Source organism: Emydura macquarii, unplaced genomic scaffold, assembly GCF_026122565.2.
Source record: "Emydura macquarii macquarii isolate MOO-44397 ecotype Brisbane River unplaced genomic scaffold, CSIRO-AGI_Emac_v2 contig_2437, whole genome shotgun sequence".
NCBI classification, from domain to species: domain Eukaryota; kingdom Metazoa; phylum Chordata; order Testudines; family Chelidae; genus Emydura; species Emydura macquarii.
Window position 1 is genome coordinate 4,035,196 of NW_027132574.1, and position 19,773 is coordinate 4,054,968.

The 19,773-nt window shown below is 46.9% G+C and overlaps 1 protein-coding gene across 3 annotated transcripts in view; it reads right to left on the reverse strand.

Moving 5' to 3' along the window:
• LMBRD1 (LMBR1 domain containing 1) overlaps positions 1-19,773 on the reverse strand; it is a 273,786-nt gene that overhangs the window by 190,863 nt on the left and 63,150 nt on the right. For all 3 annotated transcript variants that reach the window (XM_067562532.1, XM_067562530.1, XM_067562531.1), the window contains exon 6: positions 17,846-17,934. In XM_067562532.1, coding sequence (XP_067418633.1) covers positions 17,846-17,934 — 89 coding nt within the window. The remainder of the gene's footprint in view (positions 1-17,845; positions 17,935-19,773) is intronic.

A 19,773-nucleotide genomic window follows, 5' to 3' on the forward strand; every position in this document is an offset into this window, starting at 1 on the left:
TTGTCTGCAGTGCCCTCAGAAGGTCTGCGGAGTGAAGTCAGGAAGCCCTATGCATGACAATGGTCATGGCCATTGTCCTAGCTGTGGTATCTGCCACATCTAAAGCAGGAATGTTCTTGCTGCAAACTGTCCTTCATTAATCAATTTCCTATACTGATCTCTCAGTGTCTGGAATGTCATTGGTAAATTGTGATAACTTCTCATAGATGTTATGATCATAATTCGATAGTAGTGCTGCATAATTAGAGACCCTCATTAATAAAGTAGAGGATGACTAGACTTTCCTGCCTAATAAATCAAATTGTTTCCAGTCCTTGTCGTGTGGTGTGGTTTTATAATTTGTCTGCTTTCCTCTCTGGTTAGCAGGGTCTACAACAAGCGAGTTCAGAGACGGGTGGGTGAATAAGAATTCCATGCCCTTGGCTAGAACGTAATATTTTCTATCATTCCTCTTGCTGGTAGGAGGAATAGTTGCTGGTGTCATCCATATATCATTGCTAGGTTCCATGAAAGCCTCGCCCAACAGAAGTGTGATTTTGGATGATGTTGATGTATACAATATTTCCAGCAATTTGTCATGTGATTCTGTTACTTCCATTAGAGGGATCTCTAAATCTTTACCTACTCTCTTAAAGAGATTATTGAACTGTTTAGGATTATCCACAACGGTAGGTGCAGGGGGAATTACGGCTTAATCTGGTGAAGGCGATGATTAATTTGTGGGAGGAGATGTATCCTGCTCCACAGTGTAGTTCCTTCCCGTTTCAGACACTGTATTTGAAGTTGATAGTCTCAGATTTTGTTGTACTCATATGGGAGCTGGTAGGTCTCTCATATGCTCTAGAATGGGAGGACCAGACATCCCAGTTATGCCATTGCATGTGATATGGCATAGGAGGGGCAAATCATGGTGGACCATAACAAGGATATGGTTCGTGTCCCCTATGGTACGCATAATCACTGAGTCATGGTGAAGGTTTTGCAGGGGAGGAGTGCTCAGATGAGAATTGAGCTTCCTCTGACATCACAAGCACTGAGGAAACATATCGGTGAAAACGCCTCATCATGTGCAAAGTGTATTGGAGACTCAGCAATGCCTTCCGATCTTGGGAATGAAGTCTGGATGGGTTATATGTGATGTTGTTTACACCTTCTTTTGCCTGATGGTACAGAGGTCAGTGCCGTGGTTCCTGTTGGTTCCGTACTGGTAGTCGGTGCAGAGGTCAGAACCATATCAGAAGTCGGCACCACAAGCGGTGCTTCACTAACAGTCAGTGCTGCTGTCAGTACCTTCTCGGTCATAGGTGATGCAGATGCCATATTTTCTGTTACTGGTGCCGTGATCGGTCTCTGTGCCGGCATGGGTGCCGTGGTTTCTCCCAGCACTGTACATTTATTTGGCACCACTGAGCCTAGCGGTGCCACAATTGCCATTGACCATTGGTCAGAAAAGACCACTGGTCAGGTGGTTTCTGCACCATATTTTATATGCCGTGCCATGCTGGAGGAGAAGGAGGACAGTTTTTGTAAATCGCTCAACACCTTACTAGGACGTTTTAGGTCGTTAGGTGGCACTGACCAAGTTGTACCTAAGGATCCTTTTCCCTCTTTGGTATTCAGTTTGGGGGACAACCCAGCTTTCTTAGGTGAAAGCTTTTTTCCTGTGGCAGAGCTAGAAGTAGGAGATGAGGCTCTTTTCTGTGGTGTGCGTTCTGAATCAGACTTGTCCAGTCCTGGGTCAGATGAAGGTCTGAGGGATTTTTCCATTAGAATTAGCTTCAACCTCGGGTCTCTGTCCCTCCTGGACCTTGTTTTCAGACTTTTACAATGTATACACTTTTGTGGTACATGGTTTTCACGCAAGCACTGTACACAAAGTCAGTGTCCGTCTAACTCTGGCATAGTCTTGCTACAAGAGATATGTCTTTTGAAACCAGGGGAACCTGGCATGTCTTATTCCTATGAGCTCTGCTGCTCATAGAAAAAATTATATATATTTTTAACCAACTAAGTAACAGACTAAAACAGACTTAACTATGACTAAACTAAAAATTAACTCTAAAACTGCTAACAGGGAAAAATTTAACTGCTGGTAATGTTCTGTCTCGAACGTGGACAGTTGAGAAGGAACTGAGAGGGTCGGGTCATGTAGGAGATGACCACGGCATTGCGAGATGAGAAATGTGCAGCCTGGCAAATATGGTTGAGAAGATCTCCGATCAAAGGCGGGGGATGCGATGACACCTGAAGTGAAGCACCTACAGGGACATCGCTTGAAGAAGAATGCCTTGTTTTCAGACAAGCATCAAGACTTCTATTTTGCTTTCAACCTCAAAGGAATACACCAGGGAGGTTTTCATCTAGGTAAGATAGTGACTCAGAACAGTAGGCTGCAAAAGTACTTTTATTTTACAAAGGAAAATAACAGGATAAAATGAAGAGGGAAGAAGAGAGAAGGACCTGTGAAAGATAACAGCAGGAGTGAAAAAAATGAAAAAATGGGTTAGTAGGTGGAGAATTAAAAGGAAAAATAAAATTTGATCATTTGTTTTGTAGTCGTGTCAAAAGGCCCCAAATTAGGACTGGCAACCCTCTGTGCTAGACAATGGCCTATCTAATCTAGAAAAAACATGGTTCTTACGTTGAGGAGGTTAAAATCCAATTGAGACAAAATAAGTAAGAAATAAGCCTAAGAAATAATATTTAAGGAAACTAATAGGAATGTGTTTAAATATACCAAGAGCAGAAGTTGATAAATTCAAGTCAATTTCCAAAGTTCCTCTACTTAAAACATTTCACTTATTATAGAAGCAGCTAGAGGCCATGATTAAAATATGGGACCCCTATCCGGCTAGGCACCGCACACGTGGTATTGCCAATACAGAGAAAGACCGGGATATCATACAAGTTCTGGATGACCTTGTAAACTAGAGTAATAGAAATAGGAAGAAATTTAATAGTGGAATGTGCAAGGTCATGCACTTAGGGACCAACAACAAGAACTTTTGCTATAAGCCAGGAATGCACCCGTTGGAAGTGACAGAGGAAGAGAAGGACCTGGGTGTATTAGTTGATCACAGGATGACTATGAGCCGCCAATGTGATATGGCTATGAAAAAGCTAATGTGGTCCTAGGATACATCGGATGAGGTGTTTCCTGTAGACATAGGGAAGTATTAGTACCATTATACAAGGTGTTGGTCAGATCTCATCTGGAATACGGTGTGCAATTCTGGTCTCCCATGTTTAGGAAAGATGAATTCAAACTGGAACAAGTGTAGAGAAGGGCTACTAGGATGAAAAATTGCCTTATGAGAGGAGACAAAGAGCTTGGCTTATTTAGCCTAACCAAAAGAAGGCTGAGGGGAGATATGTATGCTCTCTATAAACACATCAGAGGGATGAATACCATGGAGGGAGAGGAGTTATTTAAGTTCAGCACCACAAGAACTAATGGATATAAACTTGCCATCAGGAAGTTTAGACTTGAAATTAGATGAAGGTTCTAACCATCAGAGGAGTGAAGCTCTAGAACAGCCTTCCAAGGGGAGCCATGGGAGCAAGAACCTAGCTGGCTTCAAGACTGAGCTTGATAAGTTTATGGAGGGGATGGTATGATGGGACAGCTTAAGTTGGCAATTGACTGATCTTTGACCAGTAGCAGTAAATATGCCCAATGGCCTGTAATGGGATGTTAGATGGGGTGGATTCTGAGTTACTACAGAGAATTCTTTCTAGGTGTCTGGATAGTGAGTCTTGCCCAAATGCTCAGGGTTTAGGTGATTACCATATTTGGTGTTGGGAAGGAATTTTCCCCACGGTAGATTGTCATAGGCCCTGGGGATTTTTTGCTTTTCCCTGCAGAGTGGGGCACGGGTCATTTGATAAGTTGCCCTCAGGCACACCATCAAAATTATTGTTTCATCCTTGAGGACTGCCTCGCTGATCTTGGCCTTGGTTGGTAGGAGGGTGAAGCTTTCTGTTGTTTCTGCCCCTCTTTCTTACCTGGCTTGAGTGGGACAGAACTGCAGAGGCGGTTTGGTCTTCAGGTGTTTTCTCTGCAGAGCAGGAGTATGCAGGCCCAGTGATTTTAACATTGCCCTGGAGTCTTTAAGGCTGTGGAGCTTGGAGTCTATTTGCTTCAAGAAAAGCACCAAGCGTTCGAAGAGCAAGTCCTGGATTGTCTGTTGGACGTCCGGGAGGAGGCCTGACGCCTGCAGCCATGAACTCCATCATGGTGATTGCTGAGGATGTTGTCTTTGTGGCCAAATACCATATGTCTAGGGCAGCCTGTAGCGTGGTCCTCGCTATGACTTGCCCACGTCTGTAACAGCTGCAAACTCCATCCTAGAGTTGGCTGGAACCAGGTCCTTCAATTCATGGGACACCATGTTGAAGTTCTAGTTATAATGGTTCAGGATCACTTATTGGTTCGTGATCCGAAGCTGTAGCCCCCGTTAGAATAGATCTTCCTACTGACAAGGTCCAACTTCTTTCAGTCCTTGGACTTAGGGGAAGGACCCTATTGTCCCTGCCTTTCCTTCTCATTTGCAGCCGAAACCAATGAACCTGGCTGCGGATGGGTGAAAAGGTATTTGTGACCTTTGGACGGGGCAAAGTATTTTCTCTCTATCCCTTTTACTGGGGGAGGAAGAGGGATAGAGGCAGGTGCTTGCCACACCGTTTTTGTGGTGGTTGGTATGGCCTTGATCAGGACCAGTGTGACTCAAGAGGCCTTCCTGCATTAAAATGCCCAATATGGGGTTCATTGACTCCATCACCTCCTCCAACTGAAGTCACACGTTCTGGGCCACCTTCCTCAGCAACTTCTGATGGGCACTGTTATCCATAGGGAATGGGCTAGCTGATGTCCCTGCCACTGCCCCATGTGGTGATGAGCATAAGTAAGCCCTGGACAGAGTCTGTTCATCCCATCCCTTGGTCTTGCAGGACTCTTCCTGCATGGGGATGTCATTATGGTGCGCCAGGGTCAGGCCCAGAGCCGAATTCCACTTCCCTCTGTGTCAACCTCAGTGCCATGCGGTGACCAATGGTTCCCCGGTGGTGTGGGGAGGTCATCCTTCCAAAATGAGCTGATGGTATGCCCACAGTGTCCAGAAGGGCTATTGTGCTAGCATCTGCCACTGTGCTGGCCAGGGTTCCATGAAAGGAACTTATCCCATCTTCTGTGCGCACCAGCATTTCTTTGACCAGTGCCCGTATGCCAGCTTCCAGCTCAGAAGATCCAGAGAGTTTGAGCGCAGGGACCGAGGCCATGCCGACTGAGACAGTGCTGGAGAGTAGTGCCATGGAGACAGTGATTGGTGCCACATAATGGCCAGTTTGCATCTAGACAGCACTGGGCCTTTCTGCAGTGTTATAGGTCTTAACACCATGGCTCTCTCTGATCTGGCAAGAAACTGCTGTGCCATCATGGTATCAAGTCTCTAGGGAAGACTTCAGTCGATGCACCCTTCTATGGGCTCAGAATCAAATGGTGCTGTGGGACCACGTCTGGCACATGCCCCTCTAACATCTTTTGCTGATGACCTCATTGTAGGCGAGTGCCCTCTGTCCATTCTCTTGTCTCTCGTGCAAGGCACCAGTGAGTGAGAGTGGTGGCTGGCTGACTATTGTGCCAGTGAGAGAGAGTGCCTGGAGTCCCTGGTGCAGACGATTTCTTTGGTGCCACTAGCTCCCTTATTGAAGGCGGTGCACTCCACACTGAGGTGCTGGGGTCCAACTGACCCGCTGGTCTGACCCTCCTTTCCTTATTAGTCCTGGGTCGAAAAAAATTCTTACAAATTCTGTCTGATGGGATTCTCCAAGTCACTTCAAACAGGCGTTAAGAAGGTCGCCCTTAGGCATACACTTATATCAAGACCCACAAAACTTAAACCCTTGGAATCAAGGCATGCCCTGCCTCCCCAGGGAGGGAGAGAAATTAAAAAAGTGGGGATCCCTGAATCCAAACTTTAACAACTGCTTATTAAACTACAACTAACCATTTACAGGTATCTGCTTGCCAGACAGTAGGAGAACACTTGCCAATGCAAGAGAAGCTCCTTCGACTGTCACAGGAGGTAAAAAGAAACTGAAGAGGTGGCGGCTCAGCAGGGCCCTATACATAATGCCATGAAGGTGCCACTCCTAGGGGCACCTGCACTGACGCAACAGGTACCAATGACTGTGCACACGGTGCGCACACGCCTACATGGAATTGACATGAGCAGGCACCCCAAGAAGTTCACATAAGATAAGAGGCAACAAAAGAAAGTTTAAAGATGCTTCTTGGAAAAGCAGACAAACAAGAAATTGATGGTAGTATCTTTGACACAGCAGAAGTGGTGTATCACTAACAAAAGGCAGATAATCCAGGAGGTGCAGTAATGAAGGGCTTTTAAAAGCAAGGCAAAAGGCTTGAACTTGATGTGATGGAAAAGGAAGGGTCAGTGTAATAAGTCAAGGGATGGTAATGCGGTGAAAAGTGACAGGAAGCTTGTACATTAAGAACAAAAAGAACAACAACCATAGAATCAGAGTTGGAAGGGACCTCAGGAGGTCATCTAATCCAACCCCCTACTCAAAGCAGGACTAACTTCCGCTAAATAATCCCAGTGAGGGTTTTGTCAAGCCGCAGCTTAAAAACCTCTAAAGATGGAGATTCCACCACCTCTCTAGGTAACCCATTCCAGTGCTTGACCACCCTCCCAGTGAAAAACTTTTTCCTAATGTCCAACCTAGATCTCCCCCACTGCAATTTGAGACTGTTGCTCCTTGTTCTATTATCTGCCACCACTGAGAACAGCCTAGCTCCACCCTCCCTGGAACCCCCTTTCAGGTAGTTAAAGGCTGCTATCAAATCCCCCCTCATTCTTCTCTTCTGCAGACTAAACAAGCCCAGTTCCCTTAACCTTTCCTCATAAATCCTGTGCTCCAGGCCCCTAATCATTTTTGTTGCCCTCTGCTGGACTCTCTCCAACTTCTCCACATCCTTTTTGTAATGGGGAGCCCAAAACTGGACACAATACTCCAAATGCGGCCTCACTAGTGCCAAATAGAGGGGAATAATCACTTCCCACAATCTGCTAGCAATGCTCCTACCAATGCAGCCCAATATGCTATTAGCCTTCTTGGCAACCAGGGCACACTGCTGACTCATATCCAGCTTCTTCTCTACTGTAACCCCCAAGTCCTTCTCTGCAGAACTGCTGCCTAGCTCATCGGTCCTCAGTCTGTAACTGTGTATGGGATTTTTCCGTCCAAAGTGCAGGACTCTGCACTTGTCCTTGTTGAACCTTATCAGATTTCTTTTGGTCCAATCCTCCAGTTTCTTTAGGTCTTTCTGTATCCTATCCCTACCTTCCGAGGTATCTGAAAAACTTACTGAGGGTGCAATCTACCCCATCTAGATCATTAATGGAGATGAACAAAACCGGCCCCAGAACCGACCATGGGGCATTCCACTTGTGACTGGCTGCCAGCTAGACATGGAGCCATTGATCACTACTCGTTGAGCCCTATGCTCTAGCCAGTTCTCTATCCATTTTATAGTCCATTCATCCAACCCATACTACTTTAACTTGCTGATAAGAAAACTGTGGGAGACCATATCAAAAGGTTTGCTAAAGTCAAGGTATATCATGTCCACCGCTTTTCCTCACATCCACAGAGCCGGTCACCTCTTCATAGAAAGCAATCAGGTTGGTCAGACATGACTTTCCCTTGGTGAATCCATTTTGACTGTGCCTGATCACCTTCCTCTCTTCCAAGTGCCTTAAAATGGATTGCTTGAGGACCTGCTCCATGATTTTTCCAGGGATTGAGGTGAGGCTGACCAGTCTGTAGTTCCTTGGATCCTCTTTCCTCCCTTTCTTGAAGATGGGCACTATATTTGCTTTTTTCCAGTCATCAGCGACCTCCCCCAATTGCCACGAGCTTTCAAAGATAATAGCCAATGGCTCTGAAATCACATCAGCCAACTCCCTCAACACCCTCGGATGCATTGCATCCGGCCCCATGGACTTGTGTATGTCCAATCTTTCTAAATGGTCTTGGACCTGTTCCTTCAGCACTGCAGGATGTTCACCTCCTTCCCATTCTGTGCCGCCCAGTGCAGCAGTCTGGGAGCTGACCTTGTCTGTGAAGACAGGCAAAAAAGACATTGAGTACCTCTGCTTTCTCCACATCCTGTCACTAGGTTGCCTCCCCCATTCTGTAAGGGGCCGATACTTTCCCTAATCTTCCTCTTGTTGGTAACATACCTGTAGAAACCCTTCTTGTTCCCTTTCATGTCCCTTGCTAGCTGCAACTCCAATTGCACTTTGGCCCTCCTGATTTCATTCCTGCATGTTCAAACAGCATTTTTATACTCCTCCCTAGTCATCTGACCAAGCTTCCACTTCTTGTAAGCTTCTTTTTTGTATTTAAGTTCGCCAAAGACTTATTTGTTAAGCCAAGCTGGACGCCTACCATATTTGCTATTCTTTCTGCACATCGGGATGGTTTGTTCCTGTGCCCTCAATAAGGTTTCTTTAAAATACAGCCAGCTCTCTTGGATTCCTTTCCCCCTCATATTAGCTTTCTAAGAGATCCTGCCCATCAGCTCCCTGAGGGAGTCAAAATCTGCTTTTCTTAAGTCCATGGCCCATATCCTGCTGTTCTCCTTTCTTCCTTTTGTCAAGATCCTGAACTCGTCCATCTCATGGTCACTGCTGCCTAGGTTGCCACCCACTTCTACTTCCCCTACCAAGTTTTCCCTGTTTGTGAGCAGCAGGTCAAGAGATGCACAGCCCCTAGTTGGTTGCTCCAGCACCTGCACCAGGAAGTTGTCTGCAACACTATCCAAAAACTTCCTGGATTGTTGGTGCTCTGCTGTATTGCTTTTCCAGCAGATGTCAGGATTGAAGTCCCCAATGAGAATCAGGTCCTGTGAACTGGAAACTTTCCCTAGTTGACTGAAGAAAGCCTCATCTACCTCGTCCTCCTGGTCTAGTGGTCTGTAACAGACACCCACCACGATATCACCCTTATTGAGGGAATGAAGATATATGATAAAAGCAATTTTTAACTAAAACAAGAAAAGAAGTATTGAGTACAGGGACTGAAATTCAATATTAGCTGGGGAGCAAGCAGTAGAATACAGGATGTTAAGTCTTCTGTTTAGTTTCCTATAAGTTTATGATTACACTAAAATCTTAGATACATTGCTGCTTTTTAATCTCTGAAGTGTTTAAACAGTTAGGACAGTAAACCGATAAGAGTGTTGATAATGTAAGTAGTTTGATCTTGTTGCAAATTTCACCATCTTACAAAATTCTCAGAAAGCTCAATACTGAAGTATTTATAACTATTTACTTGAGGATCCAAACAAAAATCAAAACAAGCCCCTTTATTTCCTATTTGCATGCTTGACAAACTAGTCCAGTTATCATCATAATCATGGTATTATATGACCCAAAGTATTAGAACCATCAGGTGAGAAAATGAGACTCACATCTGAAGTACACATTGTGCTAAGTTATATACAAGATTCATAACAATTTTAATTTGTTGTAGAAAAAATTAGCAACAGTCACACTGTAAGAGGCTACTTATTCATCTGAAGAAGTAATCTACTACTTAAGATGAAGGCAATGCCATACATTTCCTATAGTCAATTGTGTAATAAACAACTATATCCTACTGCCAACTGGCTTTCAATTTATGTCCTAAAAAGCAAGGAAGTTATACTTCAATTCCTGACTGATTTTGGCAGTGAAACCTATACATAGATTAAACATTAAGTAAATGGACTTACATTATTTTAAGATTTTGGTCTTAATGGCAGCATATTTCCCCTCATTTTTGTATCATGGGAGAGCGGGATGACCAGAAGTGCCTGACTAGGCTTTAATGTATTTTTGCAGTTTCAGATATCAAATCATCTTCTTCACAAGCCAAATAAATCCCCCAACTGGCTTTTGTCCCACTCTTCTTGTATACTCTTCTCTATACCCTGGTCAAGGCAAGAGCAATTTTCTGTTGAAGATGTAGAGCTGTTACTGTAATTTCTAGAATATTTAGACTACATCAAAGTATACCCAACAACTTTTCCAGATGCATCCTTTTATACCTTTGTACAGAGAAGTTCGGAAATGGGGAGGAGTGCTAGAGACAAATTAAAAGGTTTAGTTAGAAGCAAAGTGACTACAGCAAGAGCTCCTTGGGGTTTTGCCTTCACATTGGATTGAACTACGTTTTAAAGAAGCATAAAGACCCATATCTTTCTGCACAGATCTTTTAGAGCTCTAGTGTGGTCAAGTTCATTGGAGGTACTCTGTGCACTGTATAATTGCTTACTGTAGACAAAAGCATTCATTTACTAGTTGAGTATATGGAAAAACAGGGTTACTTACCAGTATCTGTTGTTCTTCGAGATGTGTTGCTCATATCCATTCCAATATAGGTGTGTGCGCGCTCCGTGCACAGATTCCCGGAACTTTTTTCCCTTAGCAGGGTAGGGTTGGCTCAGGCGCCCCCCGGAGTGCCACGCTCATGGCGCGGTATATAGGGTGCTGCCAACCTCACGGGCCCTCAATCCCTTCTTTCTGCCGACTGCGACAGCGGGGACAGAGGGTGGGTGTGGAATGGATATGAGCAACACACCTTGAAGAACAACAGTTACTGGTAAGTAACCCTGTTCTCTCTCTCTGAGTGATTGTTCATATCCATTCCAATATAGGTGATTAAATAGCCATACCTTGGAGGTGGATAGGAGTCAGAGTTGAGCTGCCCTCGCCAGCACGGCTCTGCCAAAGCCCACGTCCTCTCTCGCCTGTTGTACGATGGTGTAGCGGGACGTGAAGGTGTGGACCGACGACCAGGTTGCTGCTCTGCAGATGTCCTGCAGAGGCACTCTTGCCAGGAAGGCCGCAGATGAGGCCTGGGCTCTGGTTGAGTGCGCTGTCACAGCTCCTGGAAGCAGCACCTTCGCCCACTCGTAACGGGTCCTGATACATGCGGTGATCCAGGTGGAGATGCGCTGGGTGGAGACAGGTGAACCCTTCATCCAGTCCGCCACTGCCACGAACAGTTGTGTTGACTTCCGGAACGGCCTGGTCTGCTTGATGTAGTAGGCCAGGGCTCGTCTGACATCCAGCGAGTGCCATCTCTGTTCCTCCTCCAAACCGTGCGGTTTAGGAAAAAACACGGGGAGGAAGATATCCTGGTTACAATGAAACAGACATCACCTTAGGCAGGAAAGCCGGGTAGGGTCTCAGTTGGACCTTATCTTTGTAGAAGACAGTGTAGGGGGGCTCCGAGGTCTAAGTTTTTAATCTCGGAGACCCTCCTAGCCGATGTAATGGCCACCAGGAAGGCTACCTTCCAAGAGAAGATGAGCAGTGGGCATGTAGCCATGGGCTCGAAGGGGGGTCCTGTCAACATGGTGAGGACCATGCTCAAATCCCAGGGAGGCACTGGGTCACGGACCTGCGGGTATAGCCTCTCCACCCCCTTGAGGAACCTAACTGACATGGGGTGAAAGAACAGGGATTGTCCTTCCATAGGCTGGTGGAAGGCCGAAATAGCCGTCAGGTGCACCTTCAGGGAGGTCAGTGTGAGACCCTGGAGTTTTAGATGGAGCAGGTACTCCAAAATTGCCTGTATGGGCGAACTGCTCGGTGGGATACCCCGGGATTCCGCCCAATAGGTAAAACGCTTCCACTTGGCCCTGTACACCACCTGAGTGGAAGGTTTTCTGCTGCCGAGCAGAACCTGCTGGACCTGCAGGGAGCAGGCTCTCTCTCCCTCTGTCAATCACGGGGTCTCCATGCAGTCAGGTGGAGGGAGGCCAGGTCCGGGTGCAGCAGGCAACCCTGGTCCTGGGAGAGCAGGTCGTAGCGCCTCGGGAGCGGGATCGGCACATCAATGGACAGGTCGAGCAGCATGCTGTACCAGTGCTGCCGCGGCCAACCTGGCGCAATCAGTATCATGTCCGCTCTGTCCCTCTATTTTCAAGAGGACCTTGAGCAGGAGCAGAATGGGGGGAAACGCATACAGGAGGGTCCCCGTCTAGTCTAGAAGGAATGCATCGGAGAGGGAGCCTGGCTCGCGACTTCGGAGCGAGCAGAACTTCAGGCACTTCCTGTTCCAGGACGACGCGAACAGGTCCAGTTGGGGAACCCCCCCACTTTCAGAAGATTGACGTCACCACCTCCGGGTGTAGTGACCAATCGTGGCAGGGTAAGAACAACCTCCTGAGGCAGCCGGCCTCATCATTCCTGACTCCGGGGAGGTGAGAAACAGAGACGGGGAAGACGTGCCTCACAGCAAAATCCTACAGTTGTGTAGCCTCCTGGCATAAGGCCAAGGAGCGCGCTCCCCCCTGCCTGTTCACATAGAACATGGCTGCAGTATTGTCAGTGAGGATGTGAACCATCTTGTCCTTCAGGAACCTGAGGAAGACCTCGCAGGCCAGGCGGACTGCCCTCAGCTCCCTGACATTGATATGGAGGGCTCTTTCATCCAGTGACCAGAGCCCCTGGGTGCTCAAGTCTTGACTGATGTGGACCCCCCATCCCACATCTGAGGCGTCTGTTATGACAGTCACTGAAGGAGCCAAGTTCCTGAAGGGGACATCCTTCAGAACCTCCCTCGGGTTCCTCCACCAGTCTAGGGAGGACAGTATCTGTGTGGGAACTGTGACCACCCTGTTCAATGAATGTCTGGTTGGTACATACACTGAGGCCAACCACCCTTGAAGATGCCTGAGTTTGAGGCGAGCCTGGCTGTCGTCGTGGGTGACCTGTGCAACTCTGTAATTATGGTGGCCATGATCTTGAACCGAGGCCGTGGGAGAAAGGCTCTGGCCTGGGTAGCATCTAGGGTGGCCCCTATGAAATCTATGCGCTGCACCGGGGTGAGCGTGGACTTCTGCTCGTTGATGAGCAGCCCCAGTCTGGTGCATGTCGCGCAGGTAAGTGTTAGGCTGTTCCTCACATGAGCTCTGGACCTGCCCCGGATCAGCCAGTCATCCAGGTATGGAAAGATCTGGACTCCTTTGCGACGGAGTTAAGCCGCTACCATGGCCATACACTTCGTAAAAACCCTGGGGGCCAATGAAAGGCCAAATGGCAGGGCCAAGAATTGGTAGTGGGAGCCCGCTACCACGAACCTGAGGAACCTTCTGTGACCGGGGAGGATAGAGATATGGAAATATGCATCTTTGAGGTCGAGGGCAGCATACCAGTCTCCTGGATCTAGGGTGGGAATGATGGAGGCTAGGGAAACCATGTGAAACCTGATCGTCGTCTGAACAGATTCATCAGATGCGAGGTCCAATATGGGCCTCAGACCCCTCTTCGCCTTGGGGATTAGGAAGTATCGTGAATTAAATCCCTTCCCCCTTTCCTGTGGAGGAACTTCTTCTACCGCTCCAAGCGAGAGGAGGGAGTTGACCTCCTGTACGAGCAACTGCTCGTGAGCAGGGTCTCTGAAGAGGGACTGAAGAGGGGGAGAGTCCGGGGGGAAGGCTGTAAGCTGAAGGGCATAGCCCCTGAGGACTACGCTGAGGACCCAACGGTCCAAGGTGATGGATTCCCATTCGGCATAATAGGGCCGTAGCCTGTGGGTAAAGGGTCGGGAGAGATCCAGGGGCAATGAAAGAGTGCCACCCTCGTGCGCATCGTCAAAACCATTTATTCCCATTGTTGCCCTTGCTTGGGCCTTTCTGGGGCCCCGCTGGCCAGGGAATCTTTTAGGGCATGGAGCTTCTCATCTGTCTTTTGAGAGAAGAGTCCTTCCCCTTCAAACGGGAGGTCCTGTATGGCTTGCTGGACCTCCTGGGATAATCCTGAAGATTGCAGCCAGGAGCAGCAGTGCATGACGATGGCCGAAGCCAACACCCTGCTGGCAGCATCCGCTGCATCGCTGGCTGATTGTAATGCTGCGTTCGCCACTGCTGCTCCTTCCTGGGTCACAGTAGCAAAGTCCACGGCCTGATCTGGTGGCAGCTCCGACTGGACCCCCTGCAGCGAGGACCACAGGTTGAGGTTATACCTCCGCAGGAGCGCCTGGTGGTTGGTGACGCGTAGCTGCAGTGCCGCGGTGGAGTACACCTTATGGCCAAAAAGGTCCAGCTTCTTACTGTCCTTATCTTTTGGGGTGCTGCCCTGGCCAACCTGTTGGTCGCGCTGGTTGACAGCGTCAGCAACCAGTGTACTCGGGGCAGGGTGGGGATACAAGAAATCAACCCCTCCTTGAGGACATAATATTTTCTCTCCGCAGCTTTGGAGGTAGGAGCCACGGAAGAGGGGTCTGCCAGAGGGCCTTAGCGAGTTTCATAACCCTCTCGTGCACCGGGAGGGCAACACGCAATGGCCCCGCGAAGCCAGATGACCCAAAGAGAGGGTCTTCCTCCTCGGACATCTCTGAGGTCCATATTGAGATTATCCGCCACCCGCTTTAGCAGGTCCTGGTAGGCCCTGAAGTCAAAGAGAGGGGCCTTAGGGTCCCTAGCCGCCGCCTCATCTGGGGAGGAGGACGACAACTGTGGGAGGGACCCCGGGGAGGGACCCTCCTCGGGGTCTGAACCCTCCTCAGAGGGATGACCCTGGTCCGGTTGGGCCGGAGGCGAGGGTGCTGGCTGGGCCATCGAAGAGTGGATGAACGCAGTGCCCTTACCCATTGGGTATCCCACGGCCCCCAGTACGGCCACTGCAGGGGCCTTGGGGCCACGCCATTGCCTGCAATCAGTGCTTGCACAGGCTGGCGTGCTTGAGATCCGGAGCCGCTAGACTGTCGTTTGCGGCCACGGGTTGCTGAACGGCCCCTAGTTGACGATGAGGAGCGCCAGTGCCGACGTCTCCGATGTCCTTGGGGGGGACGAGCTGCTGGAGAAGTGGGATGTAGAACTCCCCCTGCGCCTCGATCTTTTCCGGTGACGTTTTCCCACCTCAGGAGTGGGAGCGGTGCCACCTAGGACTCCTTGAGACGGAGCAAGAGCGTAGCCTACTCAGCGGTGCCGGTGCAGGCGGTGCAGCGACCTTCGCCCACGTCTGAGACGGTGACCATTCCAAGCTATGCACCGGAGTTGGGGATCGGTGCCGAGCGAGGCTCCACACCGAGGCATCGGAACCAGAGCTGTGATCCCCACGTGAGGCAGAACTGGATCGGTGCCGCCTTGCATGTTTGCCTCTCGACCGCCCTTGATGCCGCGGTGTCGAGGCGCTCGACGACTCAGAGTTGGAGCTAGGAGGGGAGCCCGCACTCTCGACCCTCCTTGACCATCTGGAGGGAGATTGACTCTTGTCTCCTCCACCCACCGGGGCAACCCAGCACGGGTTTTACCCCAAGATGCTGGTCCCGGAGCCCTCGGCCGAGGGGGGGATGGAGGCGTGGGCAGGCCCATGAGGGCACGTGCCGCCATGAAAGCCTCCGGCGTTGACGGCCCTTGCAGAGGTGCTCCCTCACTCTGAGGAGTCAGGGGAGGCTCCCTGCGAGGAGATGCCGGTGCCGGAGTAACCTCCACGGCACGTGGCTGGGGCACCTCCTGTGACGCTCCCTGCTGTACCGGTTGCAGGGAGGAGTCCATATGTGCGGCCACAGGCCACTTCTTCGGCACCGCTGGCTTCCGTGCCAGTGTCAGTGCCGTGGGGGCGCTCCGCACCGAGGAGACACTCGGTGCCGCTGGTGATCTCGATGGCTCGGAGTCCGGACAGAGTGCAGACTCCATCAGGATAGCCTTCAGCCTGGCATCCCGCTCTTTTTGGGTGTGTGGCTTGAAGGCTTTGCAGATTTTGCATTTTTCTCATCGGAGGCAGCGGTCGTGAGGATCACTCACGAAGAAAACTTTAGCACACATGGTGCAGGCTTTGAAGCCAGTGGAGCCAGGCATGGCTCTAATGTAGCCCCGAAGGGTGCTTGTTTACTATCTACTAACTACTAAAGAGTTGTAAAATATCACAGTCAACTAAACAAAGAAAGCACTAAATGCTAAGGGAGGCTACTTGCGATATGCAAGAAGCAGACGTTCCAGCAACCGTCACAGGCGGAAAGAAGGAACTGAGGGCCCGCGGGGTCGGCAGCGCCCTATATACCGCGCCATAAGCGCAGCACTCCTGGGGGCGCCTGAGCCGACCCTGCAGGGCAGCTAAGGGAAAAAAGTTCTGGGAATCTGTGAACAGAGCACGCACACACCTATATTGGAATGGATATGAGCAACCACTCGAAGAGAGAAGTAGATGTTTCTTCTACAATTATTGGTTAGAATTAGTATAAAATTTGCATGTTTGCTCTGTATTTCTTATATGAAAAGGTACCCGTTTCTTATGGTCAGTACAGGCATTGAGTTTGCAGTTTGTCTTCCAGTTGGAGTATTTTGTACAAGTCAAGGATATAATTGCCTAATTCAGTTTGCCCATAGACTTAATGGGTGAAATCCTGGCCCCATTGAAGTAACAATACTTGTTTTGACATAGACTTCAATTGGGCCAGGAATTCATCTAGCAAACTCAGACAAAGCAACAGTATCCAGGAACTCTTAGTCTTGATATACAAATTTTATGGTGGTAAAAACTGGCAAGTCCACACTAGCAAAAAAAGACATTTAGTGCCTCTGTCATATCAGTGTGCATTTTTCTCAGAATTATTCTGTTTTCAATATGTTCCAGCATTGTCTGTCTACTGCTGAGTATTAACCAGATTATCTTTATTGTCTTTTCCAAATAAATAACCTCAAGAAAGTTTGGTGTAACAATTCAGAATTCTGTACAAGTAGTTTAATATTTTCCTCCTTGCCAGTAAGCACCATTACTATACTGACTTATTAGTAGTGCCAGACACAGCTTTTAGAAATCTTCAATCCCATTCAATTTTAAGCTTTTCCTATATCGCCCATCATTACAGTATTAAAGATCTAAACGGCAATCTTTTATAATTTTTGTGAACTATTCATCTTTGGCATACAAGTCATTAATAGTTGTACTAAACTTCACTGGGCTTAGGCATCAACCACTATTACTAACTTTCTAAAAATTTAAGGGAAGACTCCCCCAAGACAATCTCTCCCACTCTTTATACAAACCCCTCCCTCTCCACTCTCTCCTTCAGAGGAGGGGAGGCAGCTAAAGCAGCCTTCTACACTCTGAAATTTTTTGAGGTAAGCTAGTAAATCTGGTCCCCATTCAGCAAATTTGATGGGCAAAGCTGACATCACATACCTAGAGCACTGAAAGGAATACTGCCTTCCTATTCTACAAAAGGTGTGTGAGATATTGTCTAGTGCAAAGGATACAAAACTTCAATCTCAGGTTCTAACCGTGCAAGATTTTTCAAATACTTGGTTATCATGTGTAATGTTAAGGCTACATAGAGTCTGTTCATTATTTACGATCTTAAAACAGTTTCTTGAAGTTTTCTCTTAGTAAGACACAAAGAGAAGATTGGAGCTTTACCTGGGTAACAAAGACGTCTAGAGATATAATGGTTAAAGGTAAAAAGAATTTTGGAAGGGGTAAAAAGCCTTATGAGTTAGAGTTTAAGATGGTCTTGTAACTATTAAGGGTTAGGATAACCCTTTAATAAAAGGGAGCAAGTTTCTCACAACTTCATCTGAGGCATCTGCTCATTGCTGGAGATAATACTGAAACTAGCTGGACCACCAGTCTGTTCCAGTATGGCAATTCCTATGTTAAAAACATTTTATCTTTCAATTAAATAACTGAATTAAAACAAATTCTATTGCTTATGAGGAAACATACTATTTTTCTTATTCATACACCACTTCGAGTATGCTTACTATTAAGATAAAAAGTATAATTAACTGTTTAAGGCATTTTGTGTTTGAACTTGGTGTTAAACTTACGACTGCTTCCAAGTTCTTCAAAAAGGAGTTTCACTTTCTCCCACTCTGTGGAATTTCTCTTCTGAGAAATATCCAATGGAACAAAGGCACTGTAACAAGAAAAAAATTGACACTTATTTTTAGTAGTCATTAAAACTTCTGAAGTACATTAGACTGCCACTTAAAAGAAATACTTTAGGGGGAAATCACTATCCCTGAAGAAAAAAAAATCTCCTACAACAAGCTGAATTATATATATAAAAATAGGATTTACTTCTAGAGCAATTTTTCATTTTAGTTTATATCCTCTTCATACTAGATATGCTTTTGCATAATCAGTTTCCAACACTGCAAATATTCTGCGCGTAAGTTATGAGGAGTATAATAGTGCTCTCTTCAGTTAAAGTAGCTATTTTAGAGAGGTAGTTTATTTCAGTGTACAGGTCTGGGTTCTTCATACTGGAGGGCATGTTATCAGATATAGTAGCAGTGGCCAACTGCACAAGTGAAAATGGGACTTACGTTGCACTAACACTGAATGGATAACTGAAGTGCACGTTAACACCAGCCTTTTTATACTGCTGTAGAAAATGTTTGTTAAGCTAAAACAATGATCTTCATAATACCTCTTTGTCCAGTTTGATATCCAATACACAGCATAGTCACAAATTATTTGAAACAAACTAGTTTTTCTAAAAAGGCCATCTGATTCCATTCTATTCTTGCAGTTATCAGGTCTCATGCTATATCATTACAGTGATCCTATAGTCTCACACCATGAGGTCTCATAAGAAGTTCAAGCATAGTGTGATTCCAACCTCCATTATCATGCTCCACACATGCTATGCATTTTTCAGCAACAATGAATAGAGTACAGCCAAGACTGAGATCACCTCCTCACCTAAGAAAATGAACCCCGACCAAAAAAAAAAAAAAAAAAAAAAAAAAAAAAAAGTTGAAAATGTTGAGCTATTATTTTTTCCTAATTCATAAGATTATGTAGCACATCATTATCCTCCACCCCAACCCCAAGAGTCAACCACCTAGACACTAATATTACATGGATCGTACTGGAGTGCAATTGTTTACTTGGAATCAGGCTACTGCAAAAATGAGCATTTGAAGGGAAGGTCACAGTTCTCAGAAAATGAAGTAAAAGGCGCCCTTTTGTAAGTTCATCTTAACTGTATCTTTTCCTAGGGGCCAAGGAAAATACAACATGAAATTAGTTGTAGCTAACTTTCAGTTTTTAACAATATGTCTAAACGAGAAGACAATTGCTTACAACTGGAATAAGTCCAGATATTTTTGGGACACAAAACCATTCAGTGTAATTTTGGGAGCTGACCAAAAATTCTCAGAACCATTGTGGCAATTGTGGGGGATGCTCAGTTGTGATAAAAAATCTGTACATAAAACAATTTTGGAGTACAGATCTATAAGGTAATATAACAATGTTAGAGAACAGACAGTTTCAGCACATCCCCCCCGAGTCACAAAGCTTGTGACTAGAAGTCGTTATAAGGCTCAATGGCTCTAATTGACAAATAAGGGAGCAATCTTCACAGAGTCACCCTCAGATGGCCTGGCTAGTCAACTCTGGGAAAAACAAAAATAGTTTGAGGCAAAGGAAAAACTTCACAGTTAGGCTTTGTAATAAAGGCAAAGTGGTAGTTGGGCTCAGGTATACCAGGAGGGTGGGGCTTTGAGAAAAGAGTCCTTGAGACAAGGAAAACTGAGTGGGAGGTATATTCTGGATGTAAAATGGAAACCAGGCTGGGTCCCCAGAGCTCCATGCAGCCTTGCTAAAAAGAACATACGTTGAGTATGTTCTGTTCCAGTAGCTCATGAAGGAAGCCCATTTATTTAGTTTGTAGTGAAGTCTAAGATTAAATGAGTCTAAATATGCATGTTAATTATTTTCTTTGATGTTTTCCTCCATTACTAAT